The 18,072-nt window shown below is 36.9% G+C and overlaps 2 protein-coding genes across 4 annotated transcripts in view; both read left to right on the top strand.

The window, feature by feature from the left end:
• Positions 1-42: 42 nt before the first annotated feature.
• LOC131784016 (matrix-remodeling-associated protein 5) lies at positions 43-16,218 on the top strand. The gene is made up of 11 exons (XM_066168538.1): positions 43-281; positions 4,775-5,143; positions 6,939-7,187; positions 8,516-8,776; positions 10,046-10,309; positions 10,931-11,197; positions 12,183-12,425; positions 13,265-13,531; positions 14,524-14,775; positions 15,579-15,673; positions 16,099-16,218. The coding sequence occupies exons 1-11, from the start codon at positions 188-190 to the stop codon at positions 16,105-16,107; spliced, it is 2,370 nt and encodes a 789-aa protein (XP_066024635.1). The 5' UTR covers positions 43-187; the 3' UTR covers positions 16,108-16,218.
• The window catches only part of LOC131784023 (proto-oncogene tyrosine-protein kinase receptor Ret), a 7,870-nt gene continuing 5,965 nt past the window's right edge, over positions 16,168-18,072 (top strand). The window contains exons 1-4 of one of the 3 annotated variants that reach the window (XM_066168541.1): positions 16,168-16,301; positions 17,191-17,304; positions 17,398-17,416; positions 17,848-17,878. The gene's annotated coding sequence lies outside the window, so the exon portion shown is untranslated. Of the gene's footprint in view, positions 16,302-17,190; positions 17,879-18,072 lie in introns of those variants that run through there. The other 2 variants (XM_066168539.1, XR_010717930.1) reach the window with 2 other exon arrangements.

The raw sequence follows: 18,072 nt of genomic DNA, 5'->3' as shown, positions 1-18,072 counted from the left end.
TTACGCGAGCGATGTTGTATGGTTCGATCGCATTTTGATATCAGTCTCCTCTCCTCAAGCTGTAAACGTTGTCTTCTCTCTAATGTCATTATCCTTGATATCCTTGCTTGTCACTGTCAGTGTCTGTTTCTCTCTTGTAGCCGTAAGCTGAATGGTCAAAACAGGCGATGCGTATCCTTAATTTTCAATGTCACGCAACGGTATCAGTCCTGCGTACATCCAGAAGATGGTCTTCAGATTTTCGAGTTACTTTGTCGTTGCTTTTGTAACTGTTGTTGTAGGTAAGTCGCTTGAATTTTTTCACTCTAAATGAGAGACATGACGAAGGGGTTTGTGATGACGTGCAGCCTTGTTATCGAAAGAAGGCTGCGGACGCAGTCTCACAATGCATTGTTTGTAGACGCAAGCAATGCACTCTCCGCTTTGTTGCGGAAGTGACGGATGATTTAGCTGTAATATGGTCAGTTGACTCGTTGTTAGACTATACAAAACATCGAAGTCGGTTTGGAAGTCTGGGAATTGATACTTACAATCAAAGCTCGTCCATTCATCGTAAAATAGCCATATATAACGTGGTCGTCGCACCTGCGTGACTGAAATCTCGCAGCTGTAATGAAACCTTTGTTTATGGCATTTAATTACGTACGGCTTCAAGTCTTGTTATTTTATCTTTCACTTTTGACCGAAAGTAGAACATTACCAAATTGTCTTCTTTGGCTCATTATACAGACTATCTTTAAAATGTCAAACTTTGCTGTTCTTGTTCATATCATATGTTAAGCGTATATGGTTTAAGGCATTGGTGAACCTTGGTACTACTACAGAAATTCTATTCGTATAACAAAAACCATTGATCGTGAATTCCCCTTAAATACCAATTGACACCCAGGGAATTTTCTTCATCAATTGTTAGTACTCAGAGATAAGTGGGCACCTTCCAAAGTTTACCATCCATTGAAATTGAGGTTGCTTAACGCATCGACTCCGTTATGGTTTGTATGCTTTCGCATGAATTAATTTTAAAGAGGCAGAGTCGCGGTGGGCATGCGCATAAACCACATCGAGTCAAAGAAATATTTGTCTTGGATTTCGAACTGATTGGTCTTAAAAGTATTAATTCTGGCACACAAAAGAAATTTTCCCCATGACAGCCATATTTTACAAATGAAATAGTGCGTTCAAATGAAATTGCACATTTTTTTTTTTGTATTTCTCTCTGTCATCTTAAAATAGCTTTCTAGCACCTACAAGTATAGAAGCTCATTAGAAAAAATACGTGCAAGAAAAAAAAATATAAAACAAAGAAGGAATGGAGAGAGGCACGAAATTTTAAAAAACCAAAGTCAATATAATGAAGTGTAATGTGATCTCGTAAAGGAGAATTTTTAATTATTCTGACTGCCGTTTTTTTTTAAAGTGAGAAGATGAAATGACGGATTTTCGTAATTATTCACGCACACAAGACAACCATACATAAAGTATGCTAGATAAGTGGATACTAATTAAGATTTGAGCACAAAGAAAACACTTTACTGACCTTTGCCATTATATTAATGCTTTTTTAAAGTCTATCTCAAACATAATCAGTATGGTCATGCCAGCAGAGGTGGCTATCAATATTATACCTGAATGCTTATTGCAGAATGCTTGCTCGATAATCTGATCTGCTAATATATACATCTTATCAGACGTTTTAGTGTGCAGTAGTATCGCTGAGTATTTTTATGAGTGCTTATTTTTCTGCTAAGTCTTTCTGTCCATTTCTAAGAGGGCGGGAAAAGGAAAGCGAATAGAGAAGCGTAGCGCGCGCAGCCGACTGGTTAAACAGGTTTTTTGTTTTATAGTACAAAATAACCAACTGTCCAAATAACCTTACAATATTGCAGGATATTTGTACCTATTCGCGCGTTATTTGTACTCTACTTTGAGCAGATGGATGATAATAATGGGCTAGTAGCTGATTAAAGTTAACTTTCTGTTGTGGTTAAAAGCCAAGGTATTTAATTTTCGTTGTACATTGTGTCTCAGGAGTTGAGCTTCAAACATCTTGTATTTCACCACAAATTAATCACACAAACACTAAACAACAATATGTTGTGCGCGTTGAAGATTTTATTTTAGAATTATATCCACTCATACTAACAGCATGAATCTCAAAAACCGTTCAGATAACTTATGTAAAAAATTCAGAACAAATTGCTTAAATTATCAGGCTCAGCACATTGTAACAGAACTCACATTTTCCAAGATGGCGGTTGTTTGGTTTGTACTTTTATGTTCTCTGCGTAGCTTCCTTTACGAATTTTTCACAAATCTTCCTCTTCACGTGAAATGGAAATGAATGCGAACAGTCTCGCTACCATTGTCCTTACTGTCAGCCTTCAAAGACTACCTAGAATTACATAGCGAGTTTTAAAGCAGATCTCTCCAATGCCTTGACACCCAGGTGCACGTCACAGCGCATGAGTCACAGTGACACTGTTCCTTTAAAAAATTGTAATTCTGAGCGAAATAAGCACGATGCAAAGTAAACAAGCGAACATCGGCTGGAAGAAAATGTGTGATACACAATAACAGTTACATTAACTAATTCTCTCTAAAGAATGTATTGATTGCTGTCACCTAAATATCTTATTAAGAGACAAATATTACTTGAGATCCATGACTCAATTTAAAATCAATTTAGTTTCTGCGTCGTATTGAAAGCATTCATATCTGTTAGTGTTACACTTAGGCGCTGACAGGTTAGAGTCCTAAGAAGATTGATCTTAACTTGTTTCACTTCCAAGGCTAGCTCTGTACTTAATCTTTCGCTCTGGTCTCCTTATCCGCTAATTTTGCTTTAAACTTTTGAAAGCCGTAAGCGTAAACAATTCGGAAAACAAACCTTCAATTCATGATCAATATAAATTGAACAATACTCTTGAGCTTTATGATAACGCCTGCCAAAACCTTTATGAACAGGCATATTGCTATCTCTACTATTTCTGTTGAGGCAAACTCTTCGACATGAGTGTGTGAAAAAGTTTGAAATTTTCATTTCTCTTCTCTTGTGAGGGGCGATTAAATTGTACATCGTTTTCACCACGCTTTCCACGCACTCAAAAACGATGACTGAATAGCCGGACTCGTTACATCTGTGGAAGAGCAAAAATACTCTTCACGTTTCATGGGACTCTTCGGGACAACGCTCAGTCCAAGAGTGGGGAAATGTCGGCCCTTGGTGCGATTTAATAGATAAGTACTGAGGTCAGCATTTTATCTATTAATAATGTGAGCCGAAGTAATTATTTATTAAAGTCGATGACCTTCATAAAATCCTCTTGTTCTCTTTCTTCTTTACATCAACGATTTCAGTCGCTCCCCCACTGACCTTTTTGGTACACCAAGAAAAAATTAGCATATATTGTAGTGTAGTGATACAAATTGCGAAATCCTTTTTCATTGCCCTATCTAATCATTGTTAACACCTTGTTAAGAAGATGTATCTTTTCCTACCTTCCCAGAGAATTTTCTCATTTTACCTGCACGTAAGAATTGTGTTAATGAATTTCATGTAAATGACGAAATTGCATTTGCATAGTATATAACGCAATGTATTTGGTCATTTTGAGTTGTTTGTTGGAAGGCATTCCTTGGCTTACACATTCCTATTTTGAAGCTGCATGGAAGATTCTTCTGAAGACGACTCTGCAATTTTCATAACGTAAAGCTAGAAGTCGTTCCTCTCATTTTTAAACGACTAAGAAAAGGCTCCCTTTTATTTTTCCATCTTCAGAGTTCCAAAGATTCAGAAAACCAATCACGTCATTTGATTATAAGAAGTTTGAAAAAAGTTGGGTATTAGACGCAAGTTATTGAAAATAGGCAAAGAACGTAAATCATAATCAGCGAGTTGTAATTAGTACTATTAGTACTAAGATTAATATTTCAAGAAAGTAAGAAACTTTGTCTCTGTAACGTATGCACTAATTAGTCTTTAAAAATATTTGCATTTGTACGTCTCCCTGAATTGCACTTCATGTGATTTATGTTCAGAGTTCAGATGTAGAATACATAATAGCATCCAAGAATTTCCACAAATTACTCAGCGAAAAAGTAACAAGGTAATAACAAAGCACTTTGTGGCGAGCCCGTTGCATGATTGAAAACATTGCCACCAGCAGGCTGCGACATTAAAATTATTGCAGTGCAGCCACCGCTCTGCAATATTGAGAATTTTTAGCTCGTTTAAGATTACCCCTAATAATTTTCCTCCTGATAAAAGGACTGCCTCCGTTTTCCCTAGAAACTTAGACTGAACTGAATCTCAGTGAAGTACAATATATGATGGCATCCAAGAATTTCCACAAATTACCTAGCAAAAAAGTAACAAGGTAATAACAAAGCAGTTTATAGCGAGCCCGTTGCAATATTAAAAACACTGCCGCAAGCAGGCTGCCATATTAAAATTATTGCAGTGCAGCCAGCACTATGCAATATTGAGCATTAATGAGACGCAAAGCATCGTGAAAAGAGCCGTATTGCAGTTGTATTTTCAATGAATGCACGCACAGAAAATGAGACAAATGGCGTGACACTAACATGCTGTACATGTATATCTAAAGTGAAAGTTCGTCGAACAAAGTCAGCTTGTCAAATGACTTCTATATATACTAAGAATTATTAAATCAAGCTCAAAGTAGATCGAGGTTTTTCATCTTTATTTATGAAGAAAATGATCTTTGTAATTGGTGAAGCACGACTAAATTTAGGCTTTTATTCCGTTTGAGAGATTGTTTAACATGGACCAAGTATCCTGACCCGGTGACTCGTGTTTGGAATGGTTCAACAGTTGCTTTAAAGTGGGATTACAGTCTGACTACAGAAGAACAGAATGCTGCAAACATTGTCATTAACAGAGCATGGGATCGAGGTAACGAGTCACATCGTGAGTTTGTTGCATCGAAAAACTTTATTACTGGTCAGTCAGTGGGATATGTTGAAGACTTCGCACCACACATCACCATAAGCAGATCAGAGAAGGCCACATTGATAATCAATGAGGTTGCTAAGGAAGATGAAGGTGTTTACAAATTCACAGTGGGCTTTCTGACTTTGGGCAATCGTCGTATTTCACGAAACTTTAGCCTGGAAGTTAGAGGTAAGATAACCGTGAAGGGATGGTAATCTATCTTTATTTGATATCATTGCTCGGAAGGCACATGTAAGTCCTCTCCATGACAGCCATATGTACAAGTTCTCTCTTTGCCCCTCGATGATTAAGGATGATTTCCTCATTTTAAGAAAAAGGTAATTAACCTAAAAATACAGGTGAGTTTTTCTGTAGTTGACTAAAGAGACCTTTTAGGGTTTGAAGAAGTTTACTCTATAGCTAGAGGAGCGAAAGAAAAACTGTGATCTTTACACTGTAAGCCCTGCTGAACTGAAGAAAATTATGCGAAGATTTTATGCCAAGGTGAAAAATCAGCAGAAAACATATCTCAAACCAAGAGCCTTAACAGCTTTTCGAGCTGCTATTCATCGTACTTCTTGCTAGCTTCGCTTGATGGTATATTTTCATTAGAGAAATTTAAAAGCCATTTAACTTGTAGACGCTCGCGTAATTGTTTAGACCGCTTTGTATAGTGTTTTTCTTTTTTCAGTTTTTGTTTCTTCAATGCCCTCCAAAGTGATAATAATAGTATTTGAGTTTATTTTCCTGGGCATGAATATGTTTTGGGCCCTTCTCAGAGTTCATTTTTAACCCTCGCCTGGCGGCCTGGGCTAAAATGAGTCTGAGTCGGGCCAAAACATTTATGCGCATGTCTTAGCATTAAACCCACGTGGTTGGGCAATTTTTTGCGGAAATTATGTCCAAACACGACTTTACTGCTCCCTGTAGTATGGATAGACTTAAAAAGAGGAGAGATTTTGAAATTACTAGGAATAAACTTTTCCTAGTGGTAGTGTATCGTTACTAATGCAAGCAGCACAGGACAGCATGCTATATATGCGAGTTATGTCATAATTACGACGTTCTTGAATGCAAAATGAGGAAATATAAACGAGGAAAAAGAGAACACACGACAGCGTGGCTGCCAACCCCATATTCTTGTGAGCAAGATACGAACAAAATTCTGTTGTATTGACTTTTGACTTCAACGTAAAGCAAGTGTGATCTTTTTAATAGAAAACTGTACTGTTTATACTCGTACCACACTATGATTGTTGACTAAGACGAACAAAATCTATGAGGGTTATGAATAAAGCTCTGAAAATTGCATATTGAAATTACATCTCTCATATGTGAATTCTTTGGAGAGTTTCCTCTCCGAAGAGGGGAGAAACTTTTTATACTTTTCGACGTTGAATTTGATTTCTGGTTAAAAGTCACTAGTCCATCATATTTTCAATTAACATAGTCCTGATGAGTAATATTGCGGACATTTCTTTTTGCATGTTTTAGTTCTGTTTTGGAGTCGACTCTTTATTCGCAAATTTAACCTTTGAGTGAATTGACATTCCCTAACCATGTTCACGCTCAATGTAATGTAGTTTATGCTGAGTAGTCTCAGGGTCTTTTTTGGCTCTTCGTGGACTTCGGTCAGCGTATGTGTAAAGCGCTCGTCAAGATTGTTTCACGACCTTTCAAATCTATCACCTATAAAGTTCCTGGCTTTATTCATTCCTTTTTTAAGTCAAGTAGCGTTATGAGGACGGTATGTAGTTTAGTAACATACCTTATTTGAACTTTAGATAAGTTGAACTTTGATATCCTTTGTCTCAGATAAAGTGTAGAAAATGCATGCGTACATTGTTGTATAGTTCACTTTGTAAGGATCTGTGTGGTTATTTCTCCCGATGTACCAGTTCTCATTTACATCTATATTGTTCATAATAATGAATGAAAATAATCATCTTACGTACCAATCGTTTGTATCTTATTATTATGGCAGTGCAACCAACACTTCAGTGTCCAAAGACAATAAGAGTCACACAAGGAGAACAAGCCATCATTCCATGCATTGTCACTGGTGACCCAAAGCCAAACATTACTTGGACCAAGGAGTCACAATCTGGGAATATTATTTCTAAAAATTCAACTTTGGTGATAGTGAATGCACGCATCTCCGACGGTGGAACATACCATGTCACCGCGAACAATGGAAGGAGTACAAGTGTTTTGGTGGATCTAGACATTCTGTGTAAGTAAAGAACCACTTGAATGAACTAAAACTTATATCATCGATTTCATGATAGGCTTTTAGTAGTCAAGACCAGAATGGTTGATCCATAATTAATATCACTTCATCCTAAGAAGAAAAAAGAAAGGTCGTTGGAATCGAAACTTTGTTTTCTTTGTTTTATTTTTTCTGTTGCAAAATGGTATTAAATACTGTAATATCCATAAACAAAAACCTTTTGTTGAAAGATGAATTGGCAAATCTTTCTTCGCGCTTTAGTAGCACTCCTCTCAATGCAGTTGGATAATAAAGCGCGCTACTCCATCGGTTTACGGTACATCTTGCAGAAGATGAGGGGTTTTTAAAGTAGTACTAATGAAAACCAGTCTCGAGCCTCCAATTTAGACATTGTGACTGAACCCCGCTGCTTAAGGGGTTCACAATTTCGCTGCGATCAGTTCAAGCCAAAATTAACGTGCTAAATACCAACAAGTCCTCAGTGCCTGACATCACTGCATCGAAGCTGTTGAGACTCATGGGCAATGCTATTGTTTCGGCCTTGACGAGGCTATGTTCGTGTAGCTGCGAAACTAAAAACTATTTTATCTCCTCGGAAGATAGCATGGCTCACGCCCAGTTTACAAAAAATATGACAAAACAGAGCGAGGAAATTATCACCCATTTTCCCTACTCAGTATTCCAAGCAAGATAACAGAATCCGAAGTGAATGACAACCTTATGAGACACATCTTCGAGGATATCAATCTCATCTCAACAGGCCGTGGGCATGAAGAATAAAGTTGAAGTTTAAATCACTCATTTTGGCTATAGTTTGCAATTTTCTGCATTTGTAGACAAAAGCCCTTTAAATTCGTTTTGAATTGCTTTAAAGTTAGATGAACTGGCAAATCTTTCTCAAATGATTGGCTGCTATTAGCCGGTGAATGAATGTGCCGGTATCAAATGTTGTCAAATTTCTAGACAGGGCCATTTATATTACTTTTATACTTTCTTTACAAGTAAGAGTGCTTTAAACTTTACATTAACTGAAACTGAAAGAGTACTTTATCCAAATGCTCAGGACGAATCATCGCAGGGTTTTTCGCAAATTCCTAATGATTCATATTACCTGGACTTGATCTTGTTTTCACCCAGCAAGCAAGGCCTGCTTCACGTTTTTTGTGTTAATTTGCCTATGCATGGTCTAAGGCTAAAATGTCATTTACTTGTTAAAATAGTGGTTACAGGAATGCTCTGAAAGTTAATTAACCAATAATAATTTTCCATTTCGTATAATCACATCTACACTGGGTTGCCATCATGAATTCCTCCTGTCTTTTACTTTATAGCCGCTCCAAAGATGACAAATCTTACCATTGAGAGCAATCCAAAAAACACCACAGTACTTTTGAACAGCAGCTTGACACTTCTCTGTGTCACAAATGCAAACCCACCCGCTGTATATCACCTGTATTTAAATGAGACTTATATTGGCAACAGCAGCTCTGGAGTGTTTAACATCACTGTTGAAGGCGATGGAGTGTACACGTGTGTTCCATTAAACGTATTTGGCACGGGAAGCAATGATACTCTCAATTTTGTTGTTGTTGGTGAGTGACCTTGTATCTTTAATTTACAGGAACTAACATGTGTCTTGAGAGTAAGTTGGACTATCTAGTATGATTATAATTAATTCTTATTATTATAGGAAATCCAGACATGAATATACTCTGTGCTCTGTCTTTGGTCTAAAGTGTTTTGTATTCAGTTCGTCTTAATTTGGGAAGCTTAACTATATAATTCATCAAGTGGTTGTAACCAGTTGTAACCACTAGCCACTTGATATCTTTTTAGGGCGATTACAATAATAACTCTTGGTAAGTAATTTTAATGATCACTGATTGCTGAAAGAGTATTTATGATTGTTACTCCGAATTGATTCCATCACAAAGGGCGTGTTTAGGAAAACATGTGTCGGTGCTATGGATTTTGTATTTATAATATAGGAAACACGTTTTATCAAGCAGCAAGGAAGGTAAAAAATTTAGTCCTTCGTTATGACCTTCAACATGAGTTAAGCTTCCACCCTTTTCTGTTGATGTGTTTATTCATTTGAAAATAAACGCAAAGTGAATTTTGTTGTAAGAAAATGAAAAGTTTCATTTCCTAGTTCTGAGGGAAAACCTAAGATTCAAGTTTCGTGTTTGTGAGAACAATTGTACTTTAGTTCGCGAGATATTGTTCTAAGACCCAAAATTCATATCCTCGAGCTCTCATTTAACTGATTTAAAAATACCCAATTCCTTGATTATAGAATTGGTCAACGCGTGGGTTACTTCTAAATACTTCTAATTGGGTTTTAAATAGCGAAAACACGGCAACAGATTGTGGCCTATCATTGAAATTGGTTATTTTCGACCTCTTTCTACCACGAGTTGGCGAAGAGTGCTTTGCATCAAACATTTAGTTTTCAGATCTGTTTCTTGCCATGTTTCGATCAGGCTCTTTTATTAAGTTGTTCAAAAAAGTTAACTACATTTTCCTTGCGTACCACAACATATCTTGAAGTGACATTTATCCAAAAAAAGACCAAGTTTATTTGGCAAAGGTTGAAAAGGCCTGAAAAAAGGTTGAAAAGGCCGAACATTGTTGCTTGATATTGCTATTCCTTATGGAGAATATGCCACATGATCAATTCTGGGATAAACCGGTAGTAGCCATAATAATTCTACACTTGCTTTGGTTCTCGGCAGAACAATAGTGTCTATATCATAACAAAATACAACAAAAAACTTAATCACCTTTGAAATAGCACTGATATTCTCTGTTACTCTCACCACTATCCGTGAATTCTCTGACTAGTTCTACTCATGTTCCAGTTCCCCCGTCTGCGGAAATATCAAACAAAACATCTGTTGCAGCTCTGGGAGAGACCTTGAATTTTACATGTACTGCATCTGGCAAACCTAAGCCCAGGATAGCATGGACCAAGGTTGGCAGTTCAGAGGTGATCTCTCATGCATTACAGGTCACAGTCAATGTAAGCAGACCTGGGACAGAAGACAACATGATCCAGTATCAATGTACAGCCAGTAACGGAGTGGGGACACCAGCTATAGCTACAGTCAATGTTACAGTACAGTGTAAGTAAATAACTCTCAGACTTCTAGCATATTTTATATCAGCATATTGCACTCCACTAATTGAGAAGGTGGCTAGGGCTTTCAGGAGTAGTTTGAACTTGAGCTGTAGAATGAAATTTATAGGAAAAAAGAAATTATCCCCTGGCATTCTACCTTTCCTAACAGTGGCGAGAAACTTATGCAATACGTTGTTTTTTATTTATAACTTAAATATGTGAAAGGGAAAGGTACATTAAAAAGTTACACAGAAGAGCGTCTTAAACAGCTAAATTCTTTGGGTGAAAAGATGAATGCAACAAAATATATCAAAATAGCTGCGCAGAGTATTCTGCTTTTCAAATATACATCTTTTGCGTAATTAATTGCTTATCTCTACTAAGCCGTTAGAGATTTCCACCAAGTATTAAACATGCCTCTGATTTAAATAGAATAGGCTGAGAAAACGAGCTTAATACCTCTATGGTGAGTTAGGCCTTATCCTTCGGGGACAAGTTTTTGAAAATTATTTATAAATTATTATTGCGCAATTGCTATGATGTTGAGAGGCACGTATTTGCTGTTTTCAAATAGGTAAATAAATTTTTTACTCATAAGTGACACAATAACTTGCTCCTCTCTTAGTCAAACCAGAGATTACGCAGTTTCAAACATCTGCTGCCAACCACAAAGTATGCAGGAATGATGTCATCAAGTTTAGCTGCTCAGCTGATGCTAATCCGCCAGTGATATCATACCAGTTGTTTGAGAACAACACTGCTATTTTAGACAAAAACCTTTCAGGAATGTGGTTGAGAAGCATGTCAATCAGGGGGGTGTTCATCCACAAGTGCGTGGTCAACAACACCCTTGGAACAGTACATAGTGAATGGATTGCTGTGAGTGTAAATGGTAAAGGACTATATTCGCAATTTTACTCGGAGTTTAAGTAGAGAATCAGTCCTCTCCCCTCCCCCCCCCTCCCTTAATGCTATCAATTCTTTTAAATGTACTTATCAAAGATTATCAAATCATCTAGAAAACTGAGTACGTTTTGTAAAGCCAGTGCAAAGCTGCCCTGGATAGGTATACGGGGAACCATTGACTCATATCTTTTTAACATTCACTAATCACATAATAACAGGTGACGCACCATTTCTTCCTTGGGTCACTACGAAATGAAAATTAGTCTTTGCAATTGCACATCACCTGGATGTCCGTCACTAAACTAATCTACTTTAATGACTGATATATTAAAATTCCCGCCAGTAAAACAGCTGGTAAGATAGACGCCAAGGCGCGTTATCAGGTTGTGCACGGCTTGAAACCGTGACAAATTTATGTGCTAGTTCTCGTCAAGAAAACGTAATTTTTTGCATAATAGCAGCGAATTGCTTTCAAACAAAAAGGGAAAAAAAAGAAGGTTTCTCGAGGACAAAAGTTTGAAATCCACTTAAGAGACCACCCTCTATGATAAAGAAACGTTGAGGGACTTTTTTAACATTTCTTATTTACAGTTGAGATTTGCAACATTTTGCAATAAAGTCGTAGAGTGACATCCGAGTGAGATTTGTTATATTTTTTAATTCAGGGGTATAGCAAAACATTTATGGCCGCTTATTTAAATATAGTTTAGCCGCTGTTTAAAAAAACTGCGTCCTAAACAATCCTCAATTTAGCTGGACCTTTTATCTCAGCACTCATCTTTGTGAACAGTGTCAAGAGAGTCGCAAGCTAACAGTGGAAGGATATTTATTTGATAAAATCAAACCTCTGAAGCCCACTGATTGCGTAAAACTGTGGTTTAGGTTAGACCTCGTGTATATAATCGGCTCTTAATGACTGGGCCCACTAGATTGGTTTAAAATGTGCTTACTAATTGGTTCTTGACCGACAGGGCCTCCAGCTATACAAGCAATAGAAAATCAGACATTAACTGAAGGGGGCAATATGACTCTGACATGCCTGGCATCTGAAGGGCCTTCACTTGTGGTGTCTTGGATCAAACCTGATGGTCAGCGTGTTAACACAAATATCTTGAAGCTTATAACCATTAAAAGGAGTGAAGCTGGGGAATACAGATGTGTAGCCACTAGTGATTGTGGGAGCGTTACTCATACAACAGGTGTTGAAGTACAATGTGAGTAAACATGTATTGCATCACTGATGATAAATCGTACCTACCTTCTAACAAGTTTGTCTCCCTTAGGTCCTGAGAAGGAGTTTGATTTTAAAAGCAGTAGCTATGTCTTACTTCAAAAAAGTGTTATGTATATAAATGGTATATTTGTTGTACAGTTCTAGCATTGATACTCTTGAAATGGCAACTTCAGTGTGCATTAAGTACGAAAAAACGTCAAGGAATAAATATTTTGTATTGCAAAGATATGTAACAAAAATACATGTATCAAGAAATTTAAATTTTGACAAAGATAAAATCTCCTTAATCAATCATTCAATATCTAGTCCCTTGTTGACTATTAAAAGAAGCTCTAACCCTTATTTACATGGCCCCTTTTAACTTTTTTTACATCGTTGTTTGGTGATAGTTTATGTTACCAACATAGTTAATGTTTGGAGCTAACATTTGATGCAAGATACGTTTCATTGTGTCGTTCCTAACGGTGGTTCTGCATTTAATTATTAAAAATCATAAAATTTTACCTTCACGGCTGGTTTTCTTTCTAAAATGTTCTTGTCTTCGATGTATTGCACACAGAAAGTTAAAGGCTTCAAAGGCTTTTCGTTTGTGTTGAATTAAAGCACTTGCTAGACCCCTCAAAGTTATTCATTAATAAAACAAGATGTAAAATGATATAGTGTTGAATTTTTTAGATTTTTCCTTGATCTTGAGGAATATTTTTCCCTCAACTTTTCCGTGTTACATAGTATTTCAAAAACTGTATGCATATCGTTTATCAGTTGGTGAATTAGGGAGTCCTGTTTGTCAAATCATTTTTCGTGATTTCTATCTTTCAGATGCTCCATTGGTGTCAGTTTCACCAGAGAAGGTTACCATTGTTGAGGGCAATAAGTTGTTATTGACATGTAATGCATCTGGTGAACCTGAACCGAGCATATCATGGACAAGAATTGGTAGTTCCAATGTTCTCTCTGTGTCACCATCACTAACTATTGTACATGTGGGCAGACCGGGGACAGCAGACAACATGATCCAGTATCAATGTACAGTCAGTAATGGAGTGGGTACACCTGCTACGGCTACAGTTTACGTTACTGTTTTCTGTAAGTATTCTTCTATTAGGTGTACTGTAACGGTTTTTTGGCGTCCTCTGAATTCATCCAACTTTTGCGCAACATGTAGCCGAAACAGATGATTTCTACTGAGGGTAGTTCAGATTGCCCGATATGCATGCAAAAGTTTCAGTATGCTCATTGATTGAGGACACGTCAGTTTGTCCCAAACAGTGCAGACAGTTGAAATTGAGTCTAGAGAGTTGAAATTATACTGATTGACAGGAGAGTCGCGACAGCATAACAAAATAAAATGGCGGACAGGCTAGGAGAAAGTAACAATCCCTAGCAAAAACACCAAAAAAAGCACAAACAACTGGCTTAAACTCAGGAAGTCTTGGGCTTCCAGTAACGGCTGTGACAACAGCACTGAAACGTATTATCTTGGAGTTTACGCAACCGTTCGTACGAAAGACGGGGATTAAATTACGAGCGTAATAGCCTTTGCGTACTGGTTACTATTATTGAGCTAATTCTAAATGAGAAAGAGTGCAAAACGCCTATTTATTCGAGAAAGAAGATTTAAAAGCTTGAAGAAAATTCTTGCGGGAAAACCCCGACGACTCCAGCAACAACACGAAAGCAAGCGGCCGCACCAGTGAACTATAAACATGGCTAGGGAGACAACAATTTGATATACACAGGATGTTGCTTTATACTATTTCTGTAGACTGCTAGTAGAAAGTGTTTATGCTGGGGTATTAAATAGTGACTCATTTTTTATCTTCCCTAAACTTAAAAAACCGTTTTGGAACAATCTCACGTGGTAAGGCCGAAAAGTCCTCGAAATCTTCTCTAATTCTTTTAGTCGACGTTTATATATACCTAATATACCAACTAATATTTCGATTTTTAAATGGGAAAAAACATAGCCGCCAACTACATGTCCTTTCAAAGCACTTTTTTTACACACGCTTCGTATAAAGGGAATATTCCAAACATAGTTAGGGAAAGAAGAGATCCATTTTTTTTTTCAATTTCAGATCCAGCAGTGATTACCAATCCAGGAATTGAAACATTTAACACGAAAAGTGGTGATATCGTCAGCTTTTTGTGTCTTGGAGACGGTAATCCTACACCAACAACTTCCTGGACAATGAGAGATGGTGTCATCGATTGGACATCTGTCAATGATCCCAGGAACGTGACCCTTGTGGTAAAAGCCTACAGCTCTGGTTGGTATCTCTGCACCGTTGAAAATAAAATGAATGCAGCTTTCAAATGGTTTCGTCTTGGTAAGTAAACTTGATTATCTTTTTGTCTGATATTTTCTAGATGAACAGACAATGCAATGTCTGCTGCCAAAATTTTGTTTTGTAACACAAGGCAATTATTTTAATTCTCAGAATTGAGGCAGTGCTACATGGAAGTATCCACTGTCTTCTTCTCCTTCTTAAACTTCTCTTCCTTCCCATTTGATTTCATTGAGGTCAGAATAGTCATTGTTATCTGGGAATCGAGAACAGAAACCGGACATTTCATTTTTAAAGAAGTCAAAAAAGGTTAGGGAGCAGCCCCATGCCTACGAAGTTTTGCAAAAAAAGGCCATTGTTATAGTTACTATATCTCTCTGCTGGTACATAAGATCAAAGCTCTCTGTTAGTTCGTGCTGTATGATTGATCGATTTAGCGGACCGTATTTTACTGTTCGGTCCACCAAATCTAAAACTTTGTTTGAATTTAAATCGTTCCCCACACATAGCTTGCGCTTGGGCCATAGATCCCAGCGGAAAAAAAGGCTCGGTGTGCAACTCACAGTGCAGACCTCGAATTCAATTAATGAGAAAGAGCATTGATTGTAATAATAATAGTTATAATTCTAAATTTTTAAGCATGATAACAATAATATTGAATGAAGGTACCCACTCACAAAGGTGGTTTCTAGTGGTCCTCAAAACTATACGACATGGCTTTTTCGTGTTCGTCAATTTCTTATGTCCTAAGAAAACTGTGGTTGCCTTTTTGGCCTTTACAATCTTTACATTTTTTCAGTGTAACGTTTAGAAACTTATGTTATTTTTACCTTGTTTTCTTCAAGTTGTAAATGACGCCAAATTTAGCCTCAAGTTAACAGTCACAAATAGAGATTGTAACAACAACCTTCAAGAAACCCTTCAACAATTACCGTCTAAAGTAAGTAAAAAAAATTATGATAACAAGCAATAGGGCACCTCGAAGAAGAATTTGCAATGTTGGATCCCTTTGCTTTGGAAATCAACAGTTCTAGTGTATGTGTCGATGAAAAATAGCGATTTCGTAAAAAGAGCACGATAGCTTTACACGGAAACGGTCATAACCGTTTTTCTTCGTGAAAGCCGGCAAATTCAAAATAAACAAGTTTTGTCAGAGTGCCATGTTTTAGACTACCTACTAACTTCGTTTTCTCGAGGCGTACTGCAACGACGACAGCCCAATATTCCGCAGTACGACCATAGCGCTCGGTTCGTAAAAAGTTATCATTTTCAGTTCTATATCTTAACAAATAGTTTTTTTCGGTATTACACTTTGCCCCAGGCTCATGAACGAAGTATACATCCGCGATTTGTTGTTTTCCCCAGGTGCGGTAGCCTTACTGTCTATTTTTCTCTGGAATTCAGTCGAAATGTTGATGTTAATGAAGTTCTATCAGTTCTAAACAACGCTGCTGTACCTGGAGTCAAAAGCTTTGGAGACTTTGCTGTTGATCCAGAATCAATACGAGTGATTCCTGATGATGAAATTCCTACCGAGTTACCTACCGGTACCAATAAAGAGCCAACGGGTACATGTACTAGGCTTTTCATGAAAATGAGATATATATTATTTGTAAAATTAATTGCAGTATAATTTGGCCTCAAATTTGATAACTGTGACATGAATCATCACTGTGCCGTTTATGACAGTATGCTATATGAACACACTCCCTAATGTAATTGGTTAAAAGCCATCAGCTATTTCTGGTAAGTCCTGCCTTTGACTTATCAAATCGATCAATCGGTACGACAATCAATTGCACTTCCTGGGGAATCAGAAATTCTTCCTTAATTTACTACGATGTTTTAATTCGAAGCCTCATTAAAAAAATAATTGCTGGATAAGAGTTTCATAGCAAAATTTTTTCAAGAAAACAACGCTCTACATGGGATGAATGTCGTACAAATGTTGAACTATTCATAAATACAGATTATGGATATGTGAAAGAATGCAAAGTTTTATGTAGCTCCCATTGAGTGCCTACATTTTTACGTCAACATCCGGGATATGGACCATGTCTTTGTCGAAAATGAACTAGTCGTGTTTGCATTGGCATATTTTATTACCTAAAATTGTTGTTGTTGTCGGTCAATCTTAACTCGAAACAGTCGGTAAGTTTTATTGTATTTCTTGTGCATTGTAATTTCGCTTACTAAGGTGTAATTTTCTGTTCGTAGAAAACCTACTCTTCTGTCAAAATTGGATGTTTACTCGGTTCGATTATGGGAACATTTGTAGACTATCATTGGAATCCCTGTAAAGAAATAGTTTGAGTTTTCGCTTTCCTAAGGGGTTGTGCGAACTGTGTAATATTTTAGCATTGGTAAAGATAACTCACATTCTTTTCTTTGAAAGTAATAAAATGCGGCGTAAAATAATGTGATTTCCTCGTTAATCATTGCTTTTATTTTTTACAGATATTAAAACTTGTGTCTGCTCTTGCAAAGATGTGTTACTTGGATCCATAATCGGAGTACTTCTTCTCATCATTTTTATTTTTATCATCTATGTGGTATGGCTACACAAAAGAGGTAAATTATTTTTGTTTTTCTTGAAGTATTATCTTCACATATCTGCTTTAATTTTGTGTGTCTTGATAATCTTCCTATTTTTCTCTTCGATAGAAACTGCTAGGAAACCAAGGTGAGATTTTGTTCTGTTGGGATGGTGAACTAACGAGTTCCGATGATACAGAGGGTCGCTACGTGTATAATGTAAAACTTGTTAAAATTCATGATAACATAAAGATAACTTTCACAATCCTTAAATTAAAAATAACTTAAACACGACCAGAGGCGAGGCTCTGCACTTCGTTAGATTTTCCTGCATTTCTAGTATGGTTTAAGAAGATTTCCATGCTGACCATAAGAGGAATGACTTAAAATCAATAATCACAATGTACGTTAAGGCAACAAATGACAATATTGTAATTCAACTGACAAAGATACCGAGTGAAGACAATAATATAATTTCATTTGTCACTAGGCAAGATACATGTATATTTAGAAAGAGAGTAAAGCGAGGAAAATTCAGAAGGATGAAGACAGTAACTCTGTTTTTATCAACATTTTTAGAACAAACGAAGACGACGGAGGAGTATATGATGTAAGGGAAATTCTGTGTACACTTCAATTTCATATTTTAATTAATCGGTGGACTTTCCTAATACACAAGGTGGTTTTACTTGAGTAAGAAAATGCCTTCTTTGGAAAAACTAGTTCAACAAGACTTCGACATGGACCATTTTAGTTTGACAAATCTTAATTTTCATGGCGAACGTTGAAATGTTGAAATAAAAC

The sequence above is a fragment of the Pocillopora verrucosa genome, chromosome 6, assembly GCF_036669915.1.
Source record: "Pocillopora verrucosa isolate sample1 chromosome 6, ASM3666991v2, whole genome shotgun sequence".
Lineage (NCBI taxonomy): Eukaryota > Metazoa > Cnidaria > Anthozoa > Scleractinia > Pocilloporidae > Pocillopora > Pocillopora verrucosa.
This window is presented reverse-complemented; position numbering and strand designations above follow the sequence as displayed.

Coding starts and splice junctions, on each gene's coding strand:
- LOC131784016 (XM_066168538.1), top strand. CDS start 188: ATGTCACGCAACGGTATCAGTCCTGCGTACATCCAGAAGATGGTCTTC. Junction 5,144..6,938: donor CTTTAGCCTGGAAGTTAGAG/GTAAGATAACCG, acceptor TTATTATGGCAG/TGCAACCAACACTTCAGTGT. Junction 12,426..13,264: donor AACAGGTGTTGAAGTACAAT/GTGAGTAAACAT, acceptor TCTATCTTTCAG/ATGCTCCATTGGTGTCAGTT.